The following is a 26,476-nucleotide window of genomic DNA, read 5'->3' as shown; positions in this document are numbered from 1 at the left end:
AAATACAATCTGCGTATGTTGTGAAGAAGAGGAAATCGAAGAGGAAGAGATGATGCAGCAGCATCCCCTTCCCCTCCCTGACCTCCACTTCACACAAATGGTTTTGTTTTGGTTGTCATGGGCATCAGCCGTGCGCATGTTACTGACCGGGGCCTCCCTTGACTTTGCTGCAAGTGTCTCTCTTGTCTCCCTCTCACATATACATGCACAGAGGGTGTGCGCATACAGACACACACACATCAGCATGCTTGCAGGCGTCCTATTCGTCAGTGTCTGGCTCATTCTGCCTTCCTTCTGCCTACAGATTGGAGGACAGGGGTAGCGAGGGAGGGCTGAGGGAGAGGAGAGTTGCGAGGCAAAACGGCTGGTCACATGAGCAGAGATCTGTTTACAAACCCAAGGCAGAGCAAGAGCAAGAGCAAGGGGAGGAAGGGAAAGGCGAATCGCAGGCTCTCTCTCTCCGTCTCTCTCTCTCTGAGCACCATTATGGATTGAATGAGGAAGAGGGGAAGCCTGCCATGACAAAGCCAGCTGGAGGTGGAGGAGACTGAACACAACACAGGCAGACACACTTGTGCACACACGTCGCCTTTGTCTCTGATTTTTCTTTTCTTTTCTCAATTGAAGGAGCAGATGGTTTGAGGGAGAGTAGGATCCCCCCCTACGCACACACATACACACACACACATACACACATGCACTGACTGACACACAAACACACTCACACCAGCAAAATACCAAACCCAGCCAGAGGACTGTTGTTGACTGCATGGAGCTGTCCTCACTTTGTTTGGGCTTGGAGAGAAGTACATATCTGCCTTCTATACTGAGGAGGAATACCCACTGCAAGATCAGAGGACTGGAGGAGGAGACAACAGACGAGAAGAGAGGGGGATGAGACTTGTGAAAATCCTCTGTTAAAAAAGCAGCTTTGGGGAGGAAGACAAAGCGGAGATTAATGCCAGATAATTACCTTCATTGGAAAGAGGGCTGTCATTTCGAACGGCGGATGTGACTGAAATTGGTGAAGGGACGAGACTGCAGAGACAAAGTGAAGTCAAACAGGGCCCCTTTTTCTGCTGGAAATGTGAGTATTTCCTGTTACTAAGCAGCTTGTGTTGTTTGTGGCATGGTGGTTGAGTGAGACGCAGCTTTTCACAACAACAACTCCTGAATAACACGTTATGAGGCAACTGAAAAACAATCATTTCTTGTCAACAAGATTTTCTTTGTCTCTTCTTCTCTCTCTCTCTCTTGTGATGACATCATTCTCCCTGGGATCCAGGAGCACATGAGGTCTCCACCAGTCCTGGTCCAAACTCCAGTCCCAAATCTCCCAATCTTTACACAGAGAGTGGGTAATCCAGATTTGGGAATGCTGGGCAGCACAGACTGCTGAGCCAACATAACCACACCAGGATTTGTGGAGTCTGGAGCAAATCTGAAAATCTTGATGGTTGTTTTTTTGGAGGAGCAGCAAACACAACCCAACAAAGGAGCGATCCAGCTCACGGTGACTGAATCCAGGCTCCAAACAGATTCAGCGTCCAGAGTTCCAGCCCACGAGCTTGGCTCTCATCCAGCCTGCTTCTGACAGGGCCTGAATTTACTGCTGCTGCCCTGGGAGTCAAATTTCATGCAACCATTCCAATGGTGTAACGGTAAGTGAGTGGATTTTTCTGCCGTCTGCCAAATACATGAGAGGTGGTAGCACATGTACTTACTTGTATCTCATAAACTCACTTATACTTAGTTGCTGGCTACAGGCTAATGGGATCCACATAATGGATGTGGTGAATCTGTGAGATAGTACAGACAGAGGCCTCGTTTTGTTTTGTTTTTTTGGGAGAGTGAGGGCACTTTAAAGAAGTCGCATTCAAGGTCATGTTTGTTTGACAGTTATGACAATTGAAATGGAAGATATTTCATCCTCTGACCTCTTATTGTTTTGTTTCTGCTGAGTGCATCCATGCCAGGGTCATAATTGTATCCCTCATTATGCTGCCCTTGGTCTACTCTAGACTCACCCCTCTCCCCATAAATCCCCCCAACCCCCCAGCCATGTCAAATTATCCATCCCATGCCCCCCACAGCGTGCAAGCTGTACCCATTCATTCACTATAAAGAGAGACACTTAGAGGCTGGCAAAGAGCATCCTCGCCACAAATTAATAGGAACACATGTGGCCTGTGTGGAAGTGGGGCTTCCTCTGCTATTGTTTTACCAAATGGTCCTTTAGTCCCCAGAGTTCATTCTGTTTAATATGCCCCACCCCCCACCCCCTGCCACCTGCAACGCACACACATTTCTGTCTTACAAATACACGCAGACAGACACCGCACACCCCCTCCCATCCCCCCCAGTGCTGTCACACACACACACACACACACACACACACACACACACACACACACACACACACACACACTCAACCAGTCACTTCTATAGAGTCTGTGGAACAGATGGTGGTGTGGCGGAAGTGGTGTCTCTCCTCCATGTTTGCCTTGTTCAGAGACAATTAACACACAGTCCTACGAGCAGCTTCAGTTGCCACCACCGTGCCACAGACACACCTTACCCAAACAAACACTAACTATTACGCTGAAGTCCTCGCTAAATGTTTCATACCGATAAAACTCGATTGTGTAGAGCTGAGCTGGAGCACCGTAGAGTACAGACTAGCCGACATACTATGTTGTTGAAGTTTTATATGTGTACGCACTCAGAGACTCCAAGCTTGGTGGCACTAGAAGCCTGAGATGGCACAATAACTCCATGTTAGTTAATGATCCACAAACACAGATCTCATAGGCTTAAGTGCTCTCTTAGCTACACAACAGTGCAATTGACTGTACAAATGACACTGTCTGTTGTTTATGCTCCTGATTTAGACTGAAACTGTCTAAGGGCAAGGTTACAATAGGTGATTATAATGGCAGAGTAAACAATGAAGTTGCAAGACAGGCTTTAGCAGCTCCTTGAAAAGTGCAGTTTAAGAAACCCAAGGCTGTGAACTTAATATATAGAAACCACTGAAGTAAACACTTTCTGTCACGAGTGAAAGATACTGTTTTAAGAACATAACAAATGAGATGAGATGAGTTTAGTTCTGTAATTTGATTAAGTTAACTTATAGCTTGGGACTCCTAGTAAAAGGGAACATGGTGGTAAAATGTGTGTTAAAGGTAAAATGTGTGTCAATATGTTAATGTGCTGCAAACTCTTACTGACAGGATGCCTGTGTGGTTTGGGCTCTCATCGCTCTGAACACTACTGCAGCATGACGTCTGACATCTACCACCTCCCACTCAATGTGTATGTCATTGTGCTGGGCATCGGCCTCTTCGTCTTTATGCTCAGCCTCATCTTCTGCTGCTACCTTTTCAGGTAGGTACAAAGGTGACTGACAATCTGGGAAAGGCAAAAGATGAAAGAGCACAAAAGGAGACATGACACTTCTTCCAGTTAACTCCCCCTAGAGATGTTTTTTTTTTTTTTACATTTTGAACAAGCATAGCAACACAGTGTACCACAGCAGGTTACAATTAATTCAAATCTACCTTGGTAATAAGATTTTAATATGTGATAATATTAGCAGTCATAATGCAGATTTATGGAGGGTTGCTGTGCAGAGCTGCCAAAGTTGCCACATGTAGTCTGGATGTTAGAATAGGATAGAAACAGACTTTTCTAACAATTGCTAGCAATTTTACCCAAATTAACCAGTGATACCGAGATAAATTGATCACTGATTGATCAGCCAGGTCATTATATTGGTAGGTACTGTAAGTCAGTATCTGTGTTTACAGAAATGTCAAGATTTAATTGATATATTGTCTCTTCCACTGAATGTCACAGACAAGTTTATTTTGCAGCTGCAAAATGTCATACTTGCTATGGCCTAATTAATATCTTTTTCTTTTTGATGGTTCAAATGTGCACCATGAAAATAGATACTATTGTTTGTGTTGCACTGTTTTTACTCAGTGTACGGTGTCACTGAGTGTTCAGAAAGGCACCTATAAATAAAATGTATTATTATTATTGTTATTATTATTATTATTATTATTATTATGACTTGTATAAATGAGGCTAAAGTTGTTGTTGTTGTTCACCCTCACATCTCTCATTGGTGTCACCGATGGACAAAGCTAAGCTAGGCGTTTCCCCCTGTGTTTAGTCTTCATGTCAAATTAAGTTAACCAACTGCCGGATGGTGTGGGTGACTGACTTTCATAAATCACAATTATCTCAATCAGCAACTATTTACTTACATGGTCACGCTTTCTGCTCCATATGGTGATATTGTGTCATCATTTAATGCAGGTATAAAAGCCACATTTTAAGAATCATTACCAAAAATGACAAAATTTTGATAATGTTATAGCCTAAAAAAAAAAAATCCAATACGATCCAGTTATGCAATGACACTTAATATAATTAAAAATTCATTAAAACTATTTACCAAAACTCTTATACAAATTAAACTAAATCAGGGTGGAGGATTTCTCCATAGCCCATGCAGGCTCTTATTGCAGCGGTAGGAAATGGGAGTATTGATTGATAGTGTGACTGATTGTAGTCACAGTAGCACAGCCACTTGTACAGATGTTCTGTCTCTGTTCCTCTCAGGCTGAAACAACAAGGAACACGGGAGCAGTTCAGCTACAATGAGGTACGTTTTTACATTTCTGACGCCATCGGTTAACATGTAACACCAGCTTTCGAGGCAGGTTATAAATACTGCTATAGCATTTCACACCATCATCATCTGTTGTGAAACCCGACACCACTCTTTACAGATGACCTTGACTCCCTGCATGTGTCTTTACATACACTCTGATTTTTTAAAGCATCAATCCACCTGCTGTATAGTGATAGACAGGTAGCAGCTAAGGAGTGTCAGTAGTGTGTGGTAGAGGTGGTGACAGTGTTGTTGTGTTTTCAGCTTTGGGGTAGGTTGAACTGAGGCTGCAGCTGTGTGTGTTGGCACTAATAGTATTCTGCATGATTTTTTAAGCTACAACAACACCACTGTACACACTACTGTTATGCAGATATTTTTAGCCAGTCAGATCAGGACATTGAACCCATCTGAAGTGTTTGTTTTACACACACCACGGCTTTTCTGCCAGCATAATAGTGCTGACACATCATTCACATGACCCTATGCTTCTCTCCTACGCCCCCCCCTTTTCCCACTGTAGGTGGTGCTGAAGGGAGCAAGCAAGAAACTGAGCCTTCTAGGAGTAAGTTCCTCTGTCTGTCATATGCATGTCTTTTTAAACACGTATGTTAAAAAATCCCAGCAGCAGTAGCTACACATTTTGTGTTACCCACCCTTGTTTCCGTGCCAGCTCAGATGATCCATTATGAGCTGGGAGGGTTCACTTGGTTAACTCAATCAATTTCTCGTCTCCAATGTGATTACCATGCTGAACTCACTCACAGTGGAGAATGATGTCCCGAAAATATCTTGTATCTCAAATGCAGCTATTTTAGAAAATGTCAGAGTGCCCGCTCTACTCTCTATTTGAAGCAGAACTCCAGGAGTAACTGCACTCATTCAAAATGTATAATAAAAAAAGATCTTTTCCTGTCTCCTGTGATTCCTAAAATGACTGCTTTCTTTTTTTTCCCCCTCAAGGCAGTTTTGGTGGTTAGGGCTAATTTTGGTTTTCAATTCAATGTGCAATCTCTGCTTGTATAGGAGGAGGTTGAGATAGCCCTATTACTTGGAAACAGAGCTAAGATAAAAACACCATTTCAAAAACATTGGCCGGTACTTGTGTCGTGCTCTGAATCTAGGTCACATGACAGTAATTTACTAGATCTAGCTACAAATGGTAATGTTATTGGCAGAGGTGAGGTACAACCAAATGACTGAGTAACGATGGGGGCAACAGATAAACTAACCCTGTTGTTATTTTGGTTCTTTCTTGTAGCAAACCTGTGCGGTGTGTCTGGAAGAATTCAGGACCAGAGATGAACTGGGAGTGTGCCCATGTTCACACGCATTTCACAAGAAGTGAGTGTTGACATCTAGTGTCATTAGAGGTTATTTACTTTCCTACTTAAAATGAATAGGCTACCACTCTCGTACCCGTTTCCAGTCTTTTTTGCAAAGCTCAGGTAGTTGGTTGATGACAAATCACATCCAACATTTAACAGTTCCTCAAAGTGTTGACTGGACTCATGTTACATCAAGTGTTGCAAACTATGTAGTATAAATCCAGCGGGTAATAATTTGCATAGTTCTATGTTGTTTTACCGGTGCAAGGCCAAAGTCTCATTGAAAGCTCAAAGGGGAAACGGAGGAGAAGTTAAATGACTCAGCAAATTGAATAGTTAATGGGAAAAGAAAAAGCAGCGAAATGGAAGAAATGGAAATACAAGCAGAAAGGAAATTGCCCCCCTAAATGCCTGATTAAAACCTGTATTCTTAATTTAATTTCACTTAAAATATAAAATAATCAGTTACTTTGTAATGGACTTTCTATACTTACCTATAGGTTAATAAATCTAATCATTCACTTTATTAATGCTTCCTGCAAGCTTTTTTCCCCCATGTTCAAGACACAAAACTGTAAAAGAAAAAGAAAAGTAGCCACAAAGCTTTGTTATTACATTCTGGACTGAACCTGTAAAAAATTAGTAATAGCTCCTAAAATGACAAAATCATGGGTAGAGTTAATTGTCATCTACTAGTAGCTATTGTCATGCAGCATTATTTTTAATCTGACTTGTGTTTGTGCTCTTGTCAGGTGCCTGCTTAAGTGGCTGGAGATCCGCAGCGTGTGCCCCATGTGCAACAAACCCATCCTCCGGCTCCACACAGACGCTCCCCAGGGTGCCGAGGGTCCCATGGACCCAGAGGAGGTGTGAAGGGAAGCTGGGGAAGAGGAAACCAGACTCCCCTTACAGAAAAACACACATATTAAATACACCAGGGATGATGGACAGCAGTCATCTTTAAAACATCTCACAGGAAATGTTGATAACGATCCCCAGTGGCCATCTTGGTGCTGACCCTTGAGCAATATGCCTTGGTGGGAATTTGGATATTGACAGCACCAAATTCATTTGGTCAGTCGGGAGGAGAGGGTGGATGATTAGGGTCTTTTTCATAAAAATGCTCCTAGATCTACTTCCATATTGCACTGTTCACCAAAAAAAAACATGAGAGGAAAATGGAGCCACTTTTAGAGAGCAGGATATCATTGCAGCTGTCACTGGAAGACTAGTGGGGCACTGCCAGAGACAAACAACAATGCAGGCATTCAGCGGGGACGTCAAGATCAGAACGGATACCTCTAATATCTCAGGGGTGTTACCAATACAGCCAGCACAAACCATGTCAGTCACCCTATAACCCTGTGCCACACATGCATCTTCAATACTGCCAGTGTAGGTGAAACGCTCCAGGTAGCCACAACCTCCGGCTGAAACCACGACCAGCGGGATTACAACCATGACGATGATTTACGTAGACAATATTGTTACCGATTGTGTCCCAGGCCCTTTCCTTTTAAAAAAGAGACTGATAGAAAACTAGTCTTGCTTGTATGTATTGTATGTAAACGTGTCCCTATATATATTGTTATTTTGTATTTGTTGCTTTTAAATAAAACGTCACGTAATGTATTGCAATGGTGGAGTTTATTTAAAAGGTCAGTCATCACTGTAAATAGAAAAATGTCCCAACAAGTCTGATAAAGAACCTTTTATACGTCCATTTAAAAACATAGTAAACTTATAGTCATAACATTTACTTTTCTCTTCTTAGCTCACACTCATTTACATACAAAATGGATTAAAATGGAAGATGAAGAAATACTGAATACCAGTTCGTTTGATGATTTACAAAGGTTTGTTGTGTTCTGCAACCTTGACTTTCAGGTTCAACAGTCCAGGTCACTTAAAAAAGTTAAAATACAAGCTACCAAGGTGATTCTTTTTTTATTAGGAAGCTGAAGGAGCATCTGTAGCCACATTTTTTCCCCCCCCAAGAAAGGTACCTAGCGCAGGCTGGGTATGACACACTGCTGTCCACACATATATTTGGTCTTTAATTTGCAGCCTCGGTGCCTTTAGCTTCCACAAACTCCATGGCTTTCTCTTTGACAGCCTGGATGCTCTGCGGTGTGCCGTGCTTCTTTTCATACTCCAGGTAGCGCTTGAAGAAGAACTTGATCTTTTTCACCGCAACACTCAGGTGGATGACACGATCAAAGAGCGCCCTGCAGGACACGGGAAGAAGGACGCCGTCAAATACTTGTTTGGTTGAAAGGCCAGTTCAACATTTTGGCAAGTTTTGCTTTTTCCATAATCCCTATAGTCATAGGAGTAGGTTCATTAGCTTTAATCATCGGTGCATGTTGTTTTGATGTCTGCGGGGCAGAGACGCGAGACACAATGGCGGTGAATGTCCCTCAAAACTCATCAAATACACAATCCAACAACTCCAAAATGCTCTTGTGGAGAAGTTGTGTTGATGTTATGTAACATTACGAGACAGAGTTGTTTTCGAGGCAAATGCATAACTGAGTCAGACAGAGTTTTGAGGGACAGTGGACCTGTACCATTCACCTCAAATGTGTTTACTAGGCAGCTTGTGTCTCTGCCCCACAGATCTCAAAACAACATGCACTGATAATCAAAGGTTAACCTACTGCTATGACTATAGGGATTATGGCAATAGGCGGATTCGCCAAAAATGTTGAAGTATCCCTTTAACAATGACCAGGTCACAGATGTCAGTGTTACTACAGTACATACACTGAAAAGGCTTGGCAAATGACCATTGGCTCACCTGATTTCCTTCTGTGATCCGTGTTTGACCATGAGGTCGATGAAAACAGACCACAGATCAGTACGTTTGGGATAGCTTGTCAGCACTTTGTCAAACATGGTGCGACCTTTCTCTGAATCACCATAACGGAACTCCAGCTGAGCGAACTTGGCAATCACATCCACACCTAGGAGGAAGGATGACAACACATAAAGGTTACAACCTGTGGAGAGACGCAGCTGGGACAGGGAAACAGAGTCTGAACGGTTACACACAGCGGAGAAGGGGTGACAACTCCCTGCTTTCAGTCAGTGGTGGTGGGTGTAAAATAAAAACTCATCCTCTTCAGGCTATCTTACTCTCTTTAGAGGGCAGACTCTTCAGCGCCCTCTGCAGGAGGGCACTGGCAGTGTCGCTCTGACCCTGCTGCAGCAGGAAGGTCCCGTAGCTCAGCCACACCGCCTTGTTCTGGCGGAAACGCTTCACCATCGTCTTGTACAAGCCCTCGGCCTCCTGGGTACAAACACAAAGCACAGGCCGTGTTACACAGAAAGACAAATCGCAACAGTACACAGCATTTGTGCATTAAATAGGCAAGATTTCAAACAAAGGGAAGCTACGCTAGGGTGACCAAATGTCCTCTTTTACCCGGGCATGTCCACTTTTTACGTCCTGTCCGGGGCGTCCGAGCGGGTTTTATAAATTCATGAAAATGTCCGGTTTTCAATGTTTTTCATGGGACCATTAAACATACTTGACTGGCGCTTTGCACAGAATACTCCGGTATTTTGTTGCGTCTCTGACATAATTCCTGAGAGGCTGCCTCTGTATGCGCGGCTCTGCCACGCGCTCATACAGAGGGAGCAGACGTCGGAGCAGCGTTGCCTCTGCGGCGGACTGGACATCTGTGTTCTGGAGAAGAACGGCCGGTAGCCCAGGACGGCCGGCTGACACGTAGTCACTATTCCTTTTCTTTTCTTTTTTCTAAGTACCCGACAGCCGTGTTTATCTGTGATCAGGGCCGGCCCAAGCCTCCATGGGGCCCTAAGGGGCCCTCTATTATTGCCAGTAATACTGATTATTGATCATTTACACACCTAGCTACTACAAACTAATTTAAATTTTTCTAATCTGTCGCTTCGGATCATCATCCTAGCCTGGAATGTTTTTAGCCATCTATGGTTTTTAATCTGAAATGATATTAAATTCAGCCAAAAGTGCAGCCTGGCCTAGTAGCCTACTAAATGTCATATGGGCCTACTACAAGTAACAAAATAAACCAATAACCAATGCATTTGCTGTAAACATGTCATCATTTCTTTTTGGTTTTAAACAAACTGCCTCAAAATATGGTCACCCTCGCTAAGCTGAGTTTCTAACTCCGTATAGACTGTCACTGCACCTTGGTCTTGTCGGACTTGGCGTAGATGTCAGCCAGCTGCTGGTAGACGGGCATGGGCTCGCAGAACTGCAGCGCCCGCTCAAACACCTTCTTGAGGGTCTCCTCTGTGCCGTACATGTTCTCCAGGTTCAGCAGGGCCACCCACACATTCAGCTTCTCCTGCTCCTCCCTGCACCAACACAGGACAGGAGTTCAAACATCATCTGCTGTCATTAAGCTGGTTTACACAATGATATGAATGAATAGGGGGAAAAAAAGATCAAAATCTATGGATGTTGGGATTCTGGTGTAGAGAAATACCAATTAGAGTTATTTCTGTTTTCTATACACGAGCTTGGGTTACAAAACAGTGTAGTAGGAGAAAACTGAAATTAAAGATGATCTACAAGTTTACAGTGGCATGCAAAAGTCTGGGCACCTCTGGTCAAAATTTCTGTTAATGTGAACAGTTCAGCAAGTGGAAGATGAAATGATCTCCAAAAGACATAAAGTTAAACATGAAACTCTCTTTTGCAATATTTTAAACAATATCAGTGTATTCATTTTTGTTTTCTACAGTTTTAGAGTGAAAAAAGGGAAACAAAGCAGCAGCAGCAAAACAATGGGAAACCATGAGACTTGAGCTCTCAGATAACTTTGACCAAGCTATCAGACAAGATATTTTATTTATGTTTTTATTTACATGCTGTGATAGTCCAAAGGAGGGGGGGGGGGGGGGGGTAATGGGTACTAACTATGCAGGGTGGCCTTTTCCTTTTCTGTCAATTTGAAAATGTAAACAAAGTTTAAAATGTAAACATAATGTGTCATCTGTAACTTAATGTCTTTTGGAGATCATTCCATCTTCCATTTGCTGAACTCTTCACAGTAACATACATTTTGACCAGGGGTGCCCAAACTTTTGCATGCAACTTTACTGTGTGCTGTGTGACACTATCTCAAGAGGAAATAATTGTTTGCAAGCCTACACAGCTTTTTGTGTTAGTCTACCATGGCTTTTCTTTACCGTCCTCCTGTTTTCAGGGAAGCAACTTTATGACAAACATCCATCCCATCACTCACCTGAAGGAGATGGTTTTCAGAGCCCTCTCGGCCACGGCGCGGGCCTGCTCGATCTGCGTGGCCTGCAGGTGATGGGCCATGTACTGCAGCCAGAGCAGCGAGCTGTTGGGCGAGGCGAGCAGCAGGCGCTCGAAGGCCGCCGCGTCTTCGGGACGCAGGTTTGGATCCATGAGCTCAGTTTCCCGCTGAACCAGCGCCTTCTCCGCTGCCTTCTTCTCCTGCTCCACCTCATGACGAGTCTTCTTCTGAGGCTGAGGAGAGGACATCCAACACATTCAACATTAAATCATTGCTCATAATAATGTTTGGCTTTTTCTGTAATTTTGTCAAATTATTTCTATAATTATTCATTTTTGCCTCTCTGACAAATGAAGTATTTACTGTTTACTGTTGACACCTTATTTGTCTGTCCTGTATTGTCACTGTTTGTCATACTGCACAACAAAATATAAAAAAATAAAATAAAGACAGGAAGAGGGTGAGTGATGAAGAGGAGTGGAAAGACTAAATGAAGACTTGTAAGAGATTCTCTGAGCAGGATACAAGGTCAGAAAGTTCAGTTCCATGTTTGTCTCACCTTGCTGTCCCTGTCTTGGTCCTCTCCATCACTGGAGTCCCCGTCCTGAGCTGCAGAGGCAGGCTTCAGAGAGCTCAGTCCCGCGTCCCAGGAGAAACCTGCTGCCACCTGCAGTCTGGCTGGACCCACGGAGCCGGGTGTCACCTGCTGGGAGAGGATGGAGGGATTTATCTGTCAGGTCTTTCATTAGTCATATCCCCAAATCTGCTGAACGTCATCGCGGTCACTTACTTTTGCAGGCTCGGGTTTGGGTTCTTCTTCATCTTCCTTATCCTCCTCTTCTCTGAAGTACACCTCAACTCCACTGTCATTATCATCCTTCTTGCTTTTCTGGGCTTTTTTCTTCTTCTTTGGGACCTGGGACTCCGCTTGTGTCTGGTACATAAAACACCACGAAAGGAAACCGTCAAGGTTTAAATAAACCACAACATATGCAGACGATTGCTTCAGTGGCCATCGGGTTGTAATTAAAGCTGCAGGGTTTATAGACGGGCCGAGGCCGAGATCAATGCAACAATCCTTACTGTCAGACCAGAAGAGAGTCTGTACATGTACAAGCAGCCAGTCGTGTTCAGTGAGTTGAAGATTTTATGGAAAGCAGGAAGCCATGCTTTAAAGGGATAGTAGCATTTTTTTAAAGTGGGGTCGTATGATCTACAAATAGCCCCCCCAAGTACTTTAATTGCAGTAGAAGACTCTCTGCACTCCTCCCGTCAGCAACGCCAGCCCATAGCCCTGCCCAGAGATTTACAACATACAGTGTTGTGAACAGACCCAAAGAAATGGCCTATTTTCGTGGCCTAAAAGAGGTTTTACCTGAAAAAAAATACACAGTTCCATTGTTCGCTATAATATAATTTTTTCCAGCCCTTCAAAGTGCAGGAAAAACACAGTTTTTATTTGGACCTAACCAACTCACGTATCCCTCCGCTCAGGGTTAGCGCCCGCCGATCAGCAGTTGGTTAGGTCCAAATAAAAACTGCGTTTTCCTGCACTTTGAAGGGCTGGAAAAAATTATATTATAGCGAACAATGGAACTGTGTATTTTTTTTCAGGTAAAACCTCTTTTAGGCCACGAAAATAGGCCGTTTCTTTGGGTCTGTTGACAACACTGTATGTTGTAAATCTCTGGGCAGGGCTATGGGCTGGCGTTGCTAACGGGAGGAGTGCAGAGAGTCTTCTACTGCAATTAAAGTACTTAGGGGCTATTTGTAGATCATACAACCCCACTTTAAAAAAAATGTTACTATCCCTTTAATAACAGCACTTGATGACAGATACTGTCACTTTAGAAATGTACCACTCTTTTTATTCATTCCATTGCAAATACTGTTTTGCATTCTATTTGTATTGTGATTGATGTTTGTATTGTGAATCATGTTTGTGATAAATGAGACTCAGACTGAAATGAGCTGCTGAGTTAAATCTGGCATATTTACCACAATTCTATTGTATGTTCATTAAAATGCAGAGTCGCATACAAATAAATGAATATGAAGAAATGAAATGGATGAAAGAAAGACAGTCTGATGTGAGAGCGGTAGGAAAGCGGTTGCTACCTGTTCGCTCTCAGACAGCACGCGCTTCTTCTTCTTCTTCTGCGTCTTCAAATCGTGCTTCTTCTTCTCCTCTCCGATCAGACGCAGCGGCAGACCCAGAGACTCTGGGAGGACGTCCGGCTTCCCGGTGTCCACGGGGAGCAGGGACAGGTCAACCAACCCGTCCTCTTTGTCAATACTGAAGACCAGAATAGAAAAGAGCTGCAGACTAAAAATGGCACTGATGGTATTGATTTTTGGGTGGGTGGGGGGGTCGGGGGGGGCCCATGTGAGGACACACGATCTGCATTATGTCTAAATAATCTAAATTTACCCATATCAGTTTCTGAAGCTGTGATACACATTCTACATCCATGTGGCATTTTACCCACAAAACTGTTAATTAGTTAGTTTCAGTTTATTTCGGGCAAGTCTAAAGAAATAAGAAATAAAACAGTAATGGACACTAGGGCTGTCAGACCGAACTTCGCTATTCGAACAGAATTCGAATGTTAGTCAAAATGAGAACATTCGAAGGTGGAAACTGATGTTCGAACGCGTGCCTTCTGTAAGGAGGCAAGTTAACGTAGTGCGTAGTAGTAAACATGTTGATAAAATAAGCATTTTGTTGTTGTTGTGCACAAGGTAGAGCTGCAGCTTCAAATATACGAACAGAGTTGTTTTAATTGCCCGTTCATTCGGCTGCCACAGTGTGCCTCTGTGTCCCCACACTACACGCACACCGTCTTCTTCTTTTTTTTTTTTAATCGATTGATCCGCGGATCACCATTTCGATTTCCCTTCTTGAAGTTTTATACTAAGTTGGTGAAACTTAAAGCAGATAACAGCGGCACGGCCGCTTCGGCTAATGCTGCGTTCAAGGCAGGCTTTTGAAACCGTAAGTTACAGCTTCAAGTCACAACTACGACTTGGTAGCGTTCCAGGTAACCCGTAGCTCGTGTTTTTACCGTCCTGTTGTCTGTGAAAGTTCCCTATAACGGCCACTCGTTACTTCCGACCCGTGAACTCGTACCAGATCGAACTGGTATGACTTCACAGGAAGGAAAAACACAAAGTACGAGTTTCCGTGAACGCACCATGAGTTAGCAGCCCCCGCCCTTGTCAGGCATCAATTGGTCCTCGTGCTACGTCACCACATTCACGCGCATCCCTTGGCTGCACACACAGCCCTTCATGCCGTTCTCTCCCCTCATTGGATAACACTTGTATCCCACAAGGAAAATTTTCTCCTCGGGTTACAGCAGAGCAGAGTGACGGAGAGACTCGTGTTTAGGCTGAAATACTTCATGTAAGTGATTGCTGACGGAAAATAGGACTATTTAGGACTTATATTAACAAAAATATTCCACTGATATCTGCTTTAAGTGTGTTGCAAATGTTACATAACAGATTTGGTTGACGACGGGGTCGCCAGAAATTTGTGATGTCAAAATGGGGTCACGAGCCAAAAAAGGTTGGGAACCACTGCTTTAGTGGACGCAGGAGGTAATAATAAGCTGGTATAAGTGGATGTAATGAGCTAAAAAAAAACACATTAAAAATTTGAATATGATTTGAATATTTAACAGAAGATGGGTTAGAAATTCAAATATGATTCTGGGGGAAGATTGACAGCCCTAATGAACAGACATAACAAATAAATAAAAGATGACGCATGAAAAATAAAAATAATTGAAAATGAAAATAATTGGATTTTTCATATCCGAAAAGAAGAAGGGGGAAGAAGTGAAACTTATTTACTCGCACCCCCTATTCATAAATTAACTATCAAGATTCCTTGTCATTATGATCTATACAATAAGTTAATTTATAAGTTCATTTAGCTGGATTTATTCTAATATATTATCACTAATCTTTATCTCTCTTATATAGGCATAAACTTCAACTTCAGATCAGAGCGTGGCCTCAGTGATTCTAAAGTTATCTTGAGCGCCTTCTGTCACGTTCGGAGCCGATGTGTTTTCTTACCTGACGATCTTGGTGGTGAGCAGCGTGTTGGGAGGCAGGTGCTCAGACAGGACCTCGTGTTTCTTGACAAAGTATTTGGTGGACTGTTGAAGCTGCGCTCTTCCAGTTATACCTCCAGACAGCCTGCAAGACAAGTATGTTGAGCTTCACGCTTGACCTCCTGTGTCCGTCATGTTAGCAAGATCACAAAGCAGCAAGAAATAATGAGCAGGATGGAGGATGTGTCACACGATACTGACTGAAATAACTACAAAGAAACCACATTGTCCAAAAACACAAGGGGCACGTTGTTCCTTGCAGAAATTCATGTTTCTTTTTTTAGGTTTATAATAAAAAAATATATCAGCTCTATAAAAAAATAGCAGCACTTGTTGTGGTACACTCAAAGTGGGCAGAGCTTTCTGATGATCTTCCAGAGAAAACAAATCTTAATGTGCATTTACACAACCGTTTTTGATGTTTCTATTAGACTTACACAGTTAAAAAATAATTTACCGATATCTGCCTACAAAAAAAGCTGAAGAAAAAAAAGGGAAATTCAATTATGGGATTAGTGTAGATTCTGTAAAGAGGAAGAGAAGTCAGATCTTCACTTATTCTGCTACTGCAAGGAAGTTGCACTGTTTTGGATTCAAGTTGGTGGATGGATTTCTGTTTATTTCTGTTGATTTTTGCGAAAATAAAATAAAAATTTTGTGAGTTTATACATCAACATATTCTCTGTCCTGTCTGACAGCAGAATACGTATGTAATATAAAGTTAGGTTTCAGAGATGGATAAAGTTCCCAGGTACCTGATGAAGACGCCCTGCTCTCGTACAGACTTGACGTAGCCTCGGAGGACCTGGCCCGTCTTCAGCTGGTCTACAGACAAAACCTCTGGGTCCTTGGCTGGCTTGGCCTGCTGGGAGTTCACCCTGATGGAGAAGAGTGTGAATAAGTAATGCAACCTAATGCAGTTTTATGTTATCTTAAGCTGTAAAAACTTTCTTTAACCATGAAATATGAAATACCTTGTCGGACGTAGAGACAACTGCCACTTGCCGTTTTCACACCCTAGGAGGAAACACCTGAGGCAAAAGAGGACATAAAATAAAACTCTTACTCTGTGCTGCAAGGTGATCAAGACTGACTTATTTTCTAAATTGCTCTGCTGTTCATAATATTCTACCTCTCATTAATGTATTATGGCCAATGGAAAAAAAAACAAGTATAATAAACTGCATACAGTCAAACAGTTCTGTTTGTTTAGCCTGAATCATCACAGTTAACTTGGTTTAGTTTAGGTTCATTAAAACAATGAAAAGAATGTAAATAAAAATGGAACATCACAGGACAAAAAGTCTCCTAATGATGCAGCTATGAAGGAGGCTCTTCGCAACATGATGTATGTTTTCTAGGACAGACAGAATCCTCTGATCCTTCATGAGTCAGCTTTTCATTCCACTTTATAGTGCGGCATGTTCAAAAACAACTAAAAACACTCTGTTTGACCTTGTTTGGACAGTTTGACTTGAGAACTAGTTCTGAGAGTCCATAAACTGTGCCCAAGGCTATTTAAAGGGATAGTTCACCCAAAATTGAAATTTCACTCATTATCTACTCACTCATGTCGACTAAGGGCTGGGAGAAGTTTCAGAGTCCTCCGTGGCTTCTCTGAGTTACAGGGGGTCTCGGCGTAGCAGTGCATGTCCATATAACGGTTGCAAATGGATACCAACTGTCTTCATAACAAAAAGACACACCAAAAAACATCCAAATACCTCCATGCTGCTTGTATGTAATGTCCGTCTTGTATTGAAGCCCAAAAATGCGAAATTGTCCCGAAAAAAAATGAAATAAGTCTATATTTCAAGCTTGTTTGTAGTGGAAGCTTCTCTTCCTGGTTCGTCAAATTTGGACGAACCAGGGTCTGTCCTCTTCCCAGTTTGTCCAAATTTGACGAACGGGGAAGAGGAGCTTCGAGAAGCTTCCGCTACAAACAAGCTTGAAATATAGACTTATTTAATTTTTTACGGGACAATTTCGCATTTCGGGGCTTCAATACAAGACGGACATTACATACGAGCAGCATGGAGGTATTTGGATGTTTTTTGGTGTGTCTTTTTGTTACGAAGACAGTTGGTATCCATTTGCAACCGTTATATGGACATGCACTGCTACACCAAGACCCCCTGTAACTCAGAGAAGCCACGGAGGACTCTGAAACTTCTCCCAGCCCTTAGTCCACATGAGGGTGAGTAGATAATGAGTGAAATTTGAATTTTGGGTGAACTATCCCTTTAAGGATCTTTCAACAAACGTTGCTACTTCATCCACCGACCTGACGAGCTGATCCTTGCTGTACCCATCCAGGGGGTTCGGCCTGTACGCATCAGCCAGGTCGGTGACGGCAACGGAGCCCATGCCACCGAATGGAAGCTTGACCAGGAGGCCGATGTGTGGCTGGATGTTAGTCACCATCCCCAAAGTTACAGCGCCTTTCTCCAATTTATGAACACCTGGAACACACAGACAGACAAGTCAGGAATAACATGTTGTTTTTGCATTTGAATATCTAAAATTGATATGGAGGTGTGATACAGAAAATGCAGAACAGCCAATCATAATGAAATTAGCAGATAAGCATCCGGTCCGAGGTGTTGTGCTCCTACCTGTGAGTGACAGCGTGAAGCGATGAGGCTTGGAGCTCACTTCTACTACATGAGCACGGACTGCTTGGCCAAGCTTGTGCAGTTTCTCTGGGTGGCTGGCGTCCTGGAAATAAGCACAATTCAGATTAAAATGAATCATTCTCTTTCCAACTGTAAAAGCCTTACACGTACACACTGGATGAATTACGTGAGTTTAGTGGCTGCAGAATTATACCTGCGTTTTTCATTTTGGTGCACAGGATAACAGGTTCGAGTGGACACGTGCATGTCGTGCTGTTTACATGCATGCTGTGATTCTCCCAGCAAAATTAGAGGGAGTAAAGCTGATGCCGTATTTGCATCACAGTAGCAAGCAACACGACATAAAACTTGCAAATCTAAACAAATGTATTTCTTCAAAACATTTTAGCAGCAGCTGCATGTGAAGACAGTGGCACTTCAGTGAGAGGTTCTATACTTCTGCTTTTTTGCTGCTTTTGTACTTGGACCTTTTTGTGCACGTTAATGCGTGGAAAAGAGATTTGTTTTATCTCAAGCAATCTGGTAAAATAAATAAAAAATAAAGGTAAAATGTGTTCTTCCAGTACATATTTAATGACATAATGCTTATTCAATTTTACACTTACTTTGGGATCGGTGATCATGGCCAAAAGCTCAACTGTCCCATTAACACATGGATCAGTGGTGACCTCCAAAGACTTCTTCTCTGGGTTAAACTGGGGACAGAGCACAAGTGTTAAAAAAACAAAAAAACAAAACATTGCTGCAGTTGTGTTCCTTTAAAACCATTTCCCAATAATCAACTAAAGATCAATAAGTACGATTGGGTGGATACTGCTAGGGAGAAATACAGCTACTTCCATCACAATTTTCAAAACCTACCTTTGATACAAAGCATGTGATTTCATCTCCAACTTTATAGCTTTTAAGTTTTTCTTTTCCTGCAACTTGTTTAAAATCTCCACTCTTATCCAGTTTGCTGCAGAGAGAAAAAGCAACAGAGCTAAAATGTGAATAGCTATGACATCACAACAGGTTTCATGTTTAACATGCCAATGAAAATTAGGACCCTGTAAATCACCAATCTATTTTAATAACATTCAGTTTACATACATATACAGCTCTAGAAAAAATTAAGAGACCACTCCCAAAATGATCAGTTTCTCTGGTTTTACTATTTACAGGTATCTGAGTAAAATTAAATTAACTTTTTTTTGTTTTATTCTATCAACTACCGACAACATTTCGCCCAAAATTGAAATAGAAATATTGTCATTTAGAGCTTTTATTGGCTGAAAATGACTAAACTAGTCTAAATAAAAAAGTGAATAATAATAATAATGCAAAGAAAACATGTTCATATTTATTCCTAAAGAACACAGCAAGAATATTTTAACTCAGGAAGAGTTTATAAATCAGTTTTTGTGGGATAATGTCAATGTTTAATCCCAGCAGTGGTTTTTATAATCTTCCTATAAAATCAGATGTGATTCAGGTGATGACCTCATCAGTGTCTCATTAAGTAGAAGGAGTTGTGTTTGTGTTGCTGTTTAAAAAATAAAATGAAGAGATGCTTTAAGAAACATTTGTGAAAGTGGTCTCTTATTTTTTTCCAGCGCTGTATATAGTATATATATCAGGGATGCAAACGGGTCAGGACCAAAAAAGAGAGGAATTGTCTGGCGTGGGGGGGGGGGGGGGCTCACCATTAACAAATTAGTACATTACAATATCATGGAAAAGTCAATTTCCAGTAGTTCAACCCCAACCAAGTATTGAGTGCATATAGATGGACATAGTTTTCAGAAGGCCAACATTTCTATATTAAAAATGCTTAAAAAATAAAAAAAAAACATCCTTTGCAATATCTCAGTTTTGGAGATACTGAATTTTAGGTCTTCACTGAATGTTAGTCATAATTATTACTATTAAAATAAACTGAATTGTTTCATTCAGTGTGTAATGGACATATAGGCCTATATACAGTAATGTGTTAGTTTCACTTTAACTGAACACATTCTACATCGCGGAGGCGACGTCTTTCCACTCAGAGCTTCCTTCACCTCTGAAACGGGGCAGAGCTCCGTGGAAACACCTGCCTGACACAGCAACGTAGGGAACCGTGCATGTCCGCGGTGCACAGCTCCACAAACATGCACGGGGGAAAAACGGCGGCGCCGTCGCACCGACTGCACGCGGATACGCGCCGCTTTAATGAGCGCGCATGTCGCGCGTCTACATGGAGGTCGGCTGTTATCAGTATAATCAGAGACAACCATGAATGAGTTCGCCTCAGTTTCACGTGATTGTCACTGTCAGCCTGTTAGAAAAACACTTTACTGACCCCAGCTGAGACGCTGAGACCCCCCCCCCCCTCAAAAACAAAAACTCTTCGGATCTGAACGATTCACACAAGTCACCTAATTGGTCATGAAAAAAGCGAGTTTCGCTTTTCGGCGCGCTGTTTGCATCCCTGATATATATATATATATATATATATATATATATATATATACATATTATGTAAGGTTGATGATAATTGCACAATTACCTTGGAATGAGTGTAAGCTCGGGAATGGTGTAGGTATATTTGGGATGGGAAAAGGGCAAGAATCTGAAAAAAAAAGAAGCAATTAATGTTAAATTCACTACACAAATAATAAATCACCACATTCCCCTTCTTTCTTTGACAGCGATGTTAAAAGGTGAAGAACAGAACTCATCTGTTCTAACATGGAAACTGCAGCTCTTCGTCAGTGTTTACCTGTGAGTGGAGACTTCTCGTCCTCCGATGACCCTGGCGTTGACCACGCTGCCCACTTTCACCGAGGACGTGGGGAACGAGCCCAGAGACACGCCGTCCACCTCCAGCACCTCGGACACGTGCACGCTGCCTGTGCTTCCGTCGTCCAGCGCCACCTGAATGCAGGTGGGCTTCACCGTCTTCACCTTCCCCTGCAGCACGTCGCCGTAGTGATGGCCCTTGGAGCCCGCCTGGTTTTCCGAGGTGGTGCGCTGTCGCTTCGATCCGGTGCGCTGCCACGACACTAGAGGGAGCCCTTGCAGTTCCTGACAGCTTCCCTCTATCACCTCCACGGACAGACTCATCCCGGCCTTCAGCTTCTCCGAGTCGAACAGCAGCACCTCGTTCAGGTGGCTGCGGGTTTGGATCACGGTCATTTGCGCCGTGTCGTCCAATGAGATGACGGCAAAGTCTTTGTCCGTGTGCTGCACCATGGCTGTGTACTGTGTCCCTTCGTTTAACTGTAGAAATTACATCCAAACAGAAACGCTAAGGTCACAACAGTGAAATATAAAACACATACGACTTAACGTCCCAGGTTCGCTTTAGGATGAATGACACTCACAGATTTCTTGTTCCGGAGCAGCTTGGAAAGTATGGACACATGGACACAGGTAGACGGGATGTCAACATGAAGGACGACGGCAGTGACTTTCTGTCCTGAGGTCAGTTTAACACCTGAAAAACACATATTGTTAGTGTGAAACACAGAAGTCAGAAATATCTTCACTGCAGTGTCCTGACACTAATGGATATGTGATTTTTTTTAATCTACCTAATTTGTTTTGTTTGTTTTATGTTGAGTAGAGTTTTTGTCTTATGATGTGCCATCATTCTATGTGTGTAAGCCTAAATACCAGGGCAGCTGTACCTTTACTTTTAAGTGCAGTGACAATAAAGGCATCATAAACATTGTGTAGGAATTACTCCCATCTAGCGTTGTGGTTGTAAATCGCAAGCAACTCAATCGTATTTTTCATGCTGCATTCACGTGAAATTGGGAGGACGGCAGACGGACGACAGCCGCTGCACGTAACGGCATAAACAAGCCTCTATGTAAACAAGTGGTCCGTCAGCACGAGGCAAAACAATACACCTGACAATATGTTGTCATGGCGATGTCGTATTGTTGACCTGACCCACGTTTTACCGTCTTTCTCTGGACTTCTGTGACTAAAATGACATCTGGTTTGTTACCGACGGCCGTCTGCCCGACTGCAGGTGAATGCAGCATCAGTGTAACGCTCCATTCCTCCTCACTGCGTTACCGCGGTGACTTTTCACAGGCGCCACCTCGACCTGAGCCGACAGCTCCGGTGTCTCCGCTGAGTTTCCGTGGTTTCCTACCGTCACGCTGCCACTGAACGTAAAAACATGGCGACACCACATGGCAGCCAGCACCGAGCTTACCCGCTCCATGTAGATATGAATGATATGAACGGCTAATTCAGAGCTGAAAGGAACACTTCACTTTGTTGATGGGGGGGATTACTGATTAATGAAAAACAGACTTTTGAACCAAATAATCACTGACTGCCTTTTCATTGTATTGCCAACAAACCTGGTACCAGCTCATACCAAAAGTACGGTAAGAAACTGCAGGAAATGTGGATGATATTTCTAAAGGAGTAAAACACGTACCCATGACATGGTGTTTGGTGGCCTGTATGGTGGCACCTCCCAAATCATCAGATGTAAATGTCGCACCGCTGTCGTCAGCAGAATCCACCGTGAGCTTCAGCTTCTGACCGACACACAGAGCAGCCAGCTGCTGGCGAAGGTCACTGTTATCTGAGAGAGAGAGAGGTTAGACACTATACACACACCTGACTTCACCTGTGAGGTCTGAAATGTCAAAACATGAGATTGTAATGCAACGTTTACATCTGACTCTGAGCTGTCTTCACAGAGAGAGAGAGGGAGACAGCACATCAACACACACATACAGTAAAAGTATATATAGAATGAATCACCTTGTTGTTTACTACTTCCGGGTAGAAAACCAGCATGAGAATAGTGACGGACGAGATTTTCGCTATATATATCTAATTTTTCATGTTACTATATCGCCATTTAGACTAATCTTATGTTTGTTAAGTTATAAAACCAATGATTGGACAAACATTACTAATTCTGTGTGCACATTTTTGTAATTAGTCATGATTATCATAGATTAGCCGGGCTAACGGTTAGCTACCTGTTTAACTTTAATAACTCAGTGACTCAATAAACGCTCCATGAAAAAATATTTTCTCCAGCGGATATCTTAGTTACAGCATGACTGAGCTAACTGGAGTAGTTTCATGTCGTGTCTGACAACGGGAGGGTTTTAACAGCTGCTTAGCTACTGCCGTTAGCTTAGCTACCGCCATTAGCTGTCCCTGTTAGCTGAGCCTGATGCTTTCTAGAAACTGTGATTCCCCCAAACTGAATAAATACAACACATAGCAACACAAAACACACACACAGAAATAGTAATGTTTCTTCAATCATGTCAGATTTGTCTAAACGGTGATATCGCGTGGAAAATATGATATACATATAGCTAAACTCTCGTTCGTTACTATGTTCTCATTCAACTTATGTGCTGGTTTTCTACCCGGAAGTAGCTATAAACAACAAGGTGATTCGGTCTATACATTTTATTTGTATATTTGATTCTGTGTTTTTGTTTCATTGATCCTTGATGCTTTGGCAACATAGTTCTTGCAACATTCATGCCAATAAAGCAAATTTGAATTGAATTGTATTGAATTTGAGAGAGAGACAGAGAGAGAGAAGCGTGTATACCTCTCAGAGCCAACATTTGGTTGACAGCCTTTCTCTCCTGCAGACCGTTAATGAGTCTGGTCTGGGCTGCGCCCTCTGCAGATATCACCTCCGATATCTTCAGGGTGATCAGGAAGCGCCGCTTTTCTTCATCCAGGTTGGTCACCTTGGCGATGACCGTCTGGCCCAGTTGAAAGGCGGTGGTGGTATCGCTGATGAACCTGTCAGCCATGGCCTGGGATGCAGAGCAGAGAGAGGATTTTAGGAGAAAAAAACAAGAGTGTCAGGACAGATAACCATGTCAGAGGAGGCGAGACAAAACCCTTTACTCACCGACTTTGGAGCCAGACCGACGAGGCCATATGGGAACTCTACAAAGACGCCATAGGACATGATGTTCTTGACGCAGCCAATCAGCTGCATCCCGACCGTGATCTCTGAGAAATCCTTGGCAACCACCCCCTCCTCCAGCGACCACCTCACTGTGGGTTTCTTAGTGAGAGTCTATAAAAAAGGAGCTGCTAAGGAAACACAACACTTCTTCTTTTCACACTTATGAGAAAATATGAGAACTATCTTCCCTGGAAATGGTGAAAGTAAATTAAAGCGATAGTTCACCCAAGATTGAAATTTCACTCATTATCTACTCACCCTCATGTGGACTAAGGGCTGGGAGAAGTTTCAGAGTCCTCCGTGGCTTCTCTGAGTTACGGGGGGTCTCGGCGTAGCAGTGCATGTCCATATAACGGTTGCAAATGGATACCAACTGTCTTCGTAACAAAAAGACACACCAAAAAACATCCAAATACCTCCATGCTGCTCATATGTAATGTCCGTCTTGTATTGAAGCCCCGAAATGCGAAATTGTCCCGAAAAAAAAAAAAGTCTATATTTCAAGCTCGTTTTGTAGCAGAAGCTTCTTGAAGCTCCTCTTCCCGGTTCGTCAGATTTGGACGAACCAGGGTCTGTCCTCTTCCCAGTTCGTCCAAATTTGACGAACGAGCAGCATGGAGGTATTTGGATGTTTTTTGGTGTGTCTTTACGAAGACAGTTGGTATCCATTTGCAACCGTTATATGGACATGCACTGCTATGCCGAGACCCCCTGTAACTCAGAGAAGCTACGGAGGACTCTGAAACTTCTCCCAGCCCTTAGTCGACATGAGGGTGAGTAGATAATGAGTGCAATTTCAATTTTGGGTGAACTATCCCTTTAAATATTTGATGCTGTACATAATCAATCAAAGTAGGGTTGATATGAACTTTTCTGTTAATGTCAGGATACGATATTCTGTTTGTTCTTGCTGAAACACATGAGGTCTGAGATGTTGTCTCCCTCCCGCAGACTGTCCCACAGCAGCGGGCATGTGGACATGTGATCGGAGAGATGCATGGTGGGTACTATGGCGCGTACATCATCGGGGAGGATGGCCACCTCCAGACCGTTCAGCAACTTTTTCACCACCTTGGCCTCCAGTGTCTACATCACACACACACACACAGTGCAGGTGTTAGATCAGTGAGATGAGGCCGGAGGGAGAGAAAAGTGAAGCATGAGGTCTTTAACTTACCTTCCCCATCTCACAGTCCAGCTGGGGCTTGGCAGCTTCCTCCGTCTCTCCCTCCACCGCGCTCTTAAAGGACAGCACCAGCTTGGCCTTGTCCGGGTCCGACTGAAGAACTTTAGCCTTCAACACCTGAAACGTCACGCACAACAAACAAAATACCAGATTAGAAAAAGCACAAAGATAACAAAGTGATCAGTGAACAACAATGAGCATCTAAAACTTGGAACTTAAAGGGATAGTTCAACATTTTCGCAAACTGGCCCATTGCCATCGTTTTAGGAGTAGGTTTGTTTCCTTTAATTGTTGGTGCAAGCTATTTTTAGAATGGCGGAGCAGAGCTGTGAGCTGCTCAGAGCTACGCTACGGAGGCTAATGGGATTTCTTGGTTTCCCTCATCAAACTCATCAAATACACAATCCAACAACTCCAAAAAGCTCTGGTGGACAAGTTGTGACCTGCATATTCACCACGCTATGAGATAATAACAGAACGTTACCAGACAGAGTTGTTTTAGAGGGAAATTCATGCAAAACCGCTGATGCACATTCCCGTTGCGGGCAGGTTTTCGGCAAGCAATCTCTGCATTTGCCTCGAAAACAACTCTTATACTATAGCCAGGGTTTTTCCTGCGTTCAAAATTGCGTGGCGGCCGCCTCCAGCCAATTTTATGCCGCCCCCAGCTATATGCAGGGTTTTTTCTGCATTATAAATTTTGAGGCGGCCACCGCGCTGAAATTGTCTGCCGCCGCGCTGGAATCTTGATTGAAAATCAATGTTCTAACTCGGTTCAACTCGACCGCAGCAGAAGGGGTGCGTTTGATTTCAGCTCCGGGCCGCAAGATGACGTTGACGTGCTGCTTGTGTGCCCGCGGGGCTCCATCCAACATTGTGCTGAGCGTGAACACACCCCACCGGCGCAGAGCGTGAAGAGAGAGAGAAGGAGACGCGGTGGTGTCCTTTGCTGCTTGGTGACCGGACTCCGGTACCCGTAAAACTTCAAATAATGGCAGACTCCCAATTTACCGCCAGTCCCAATTATCCGCCAGGTGTAGCAAAATTGTTTTTTGTATTAAACGCCTATCCCAAACGCGGCCGGATCAATATTCTATGCAGATATAGCCTACATAAACACAATCAAATAACCTTGAACGAATTGGAAAGGGTCTGAGCAGAGCAATATCACTCTGGGTCTGAGTAGCCTCTCTGATGACGTGAGGTTACCGTATTAAGTTGAACGGCTTGCGTGTCTGTGTGGGTATCTTGAAATACTTCTACATCTGAAATAAAGTCTAGCAATACAGTACTTGTTATTGGAATTATGCAAT

General features: G+C 43.1%; 2 protein-coding genes across 4 annotated transcripts in view; one reads left to right on the top strand and one right to left on the bottom strand.

Moving 5' to 3' along the window:
* Positions 1 to 386: 386 nt before the first annotated feature.
* LOC146991208 (RING finger protein 122) lies at positions 387 to 7,644 on the top strand. The gene is made up of 7 exons (XM_085790912.1): positions 387 to 1,087; positions 1,286 to 1,661; positions 3,234 to 3,387; positions 4,633 to 4,675; positions 5,208 to 5,249; positions 5,946 to 6,028; positions 6,765 to 7,644. Exons 2-7 carry the CDS (start codon positions 1,637 to 1,639, stop codon positions 6,883 to 6,885), a joined length of 468 nt encoding a protein of 155 aa, XP_085647038.1. The 5' UTR covers positions 387 to 1,087; positions 1,286 to 1,636; the 3' UTR covers positions 6,886 to 7,644.
* pdcd11 (programmed cell death 11) overlaps positions 7,641 to 26,476 on the bottom strand; it is a 24,811-nt gene continuing 5,975 nt past the window's right edge. For 2 of the 3 annotated variants that reach the window (XM_085790619.1, XM_085790562.1), the window contains exons 14-36: positions 25,155 to 25,280; positions 24,869 to 25,063; positions 23,918 to 24,088; positions 23,606 to 23,819; positions 22,457 to 22,606; positions 21,381 to 21,493; positions 20,777 to 21,276; positions 20,564 to 20,626; positions 18,895 to 18,991; positions 18,639 to 18,728; positions 18,013 to 18,115; positions 17,682 to 17,859; positions 16,372 to 16,428; positions 16,153 to 16,275; positions 15,360 to 15,482; positions 13,392 to 13,569; positions 12,064 to 12,207; positions 11,833 to 11,979; positions 11,256 to 11,506; positions 10,194 to 10,362; positions 9,151 to 9,304; positions 8,813 to 8,978; positions 7,641 to 8,240 (exon numbers count right to left, since the gene is read on the bottom strand). In XM_085790619.1, coding sequence (XP_085646745.1) covers positions 8,069 to 8,240; positions 8,813 to 8,978; positions 9,151 to 9,304; positions 10,194 to 10,362; positions 11,256 to 11,506; positions 11,833 to 11,979; positions 12,064 to 12,207; positions 13,392 to 13,569; positions 15,360 to 15,482; positions 16,153 to 16,275; positions 16,372 to 16,428; positions 17,682 to 17,859; positions 18,013 to 18,115; positions 18,639 to 18,728; positions 18,895 to 18,991; positions 20,564 to 20,626; positions 20,777 to 21,276; positions 21,381 to 21,493; positions 22,457 to 22,606; positions 23,606 to 23,819; positions 23,918 to 24,088; positions 24,869 to 25,063; positions 25,155 to 25,280 — 3,684 coding nt within the window. In that variant the 3' untranslated portion in view covers positions 7,641 to 8,068. The remainder of the gene's footprint in view (positions 8,241 to 8,812; positions 8,979 to 9,150; positions 9,305 to 10,193; positions 10,363 to 11,255; positions 11,507 to 11,832; positions 11,980 to 12,063; positions 12,208 to 13,391; positions 13,570 to 15,359; positions 15,483 to 16,152; positions 16,276 to 16,371; positions 16,429 to 17,681; positions 17,860 to 18,012; positions 18,116 to 18,638; positions 18,729 to 18,894; positions 18,992 to 20,563; positions 20,627 to 20,776; positions 21,277 to 21,380; positions 21,494 to 22,456; positions 22,607 to 23,605; positions 23,820 to 23,917; positions 24,089 to 24,868; positions 25,064 to 25,154; positions 25,281 to 26,476) is intronic. The other variant, XM_085790704.1, reaches the window with a different exon arrangement.

The sequence above is a fragment of the Trachurus japonicus genome, chromosome 1 (assembly GCF_045865225.1).
Source record: "Trachurus japonicus isolate A0001 chromosome 1, Traja_1.0".
In the NCBI taxonomy this organism is placed as follows: domain Eukaryota; kingdom Metazoa; phylum Chordata; class Actinopteri; order Carangiformes; family Carangidae; genus Trachurus; species Trachurus japonicus.
Note: the sequence above shows the minus strand (reverse complement) of the source record. Positions and strands in the feature narration are given on the sequence as shown.

What these genes read in the sequence shown, in the direction of transcription:
- LOC146991208 (XM_085790912.1), top strand. Translation starts at nt 1,637, where the DNA reads ATGCAACCATTCCAATGGTGTAACG. An exon ending in ACCATTCCAATGGTGTAACG is followed by an intron (nt 1,662 to 3,233) that starts GTAAGTGAGTGG and finishes TCTTACTGACAG; the next exon opens with GATGCCTGTGTGGTTTGGGC. An exon ending in TTCTGCTGCTACCTTTTCAG is followed by an intron (nt 3,388 to 4,632) that starts GTAGGTACAAAG and finishes TGTTCCTCTCAG; the next exon opens with GCTGAAACAACAAGGAACAC.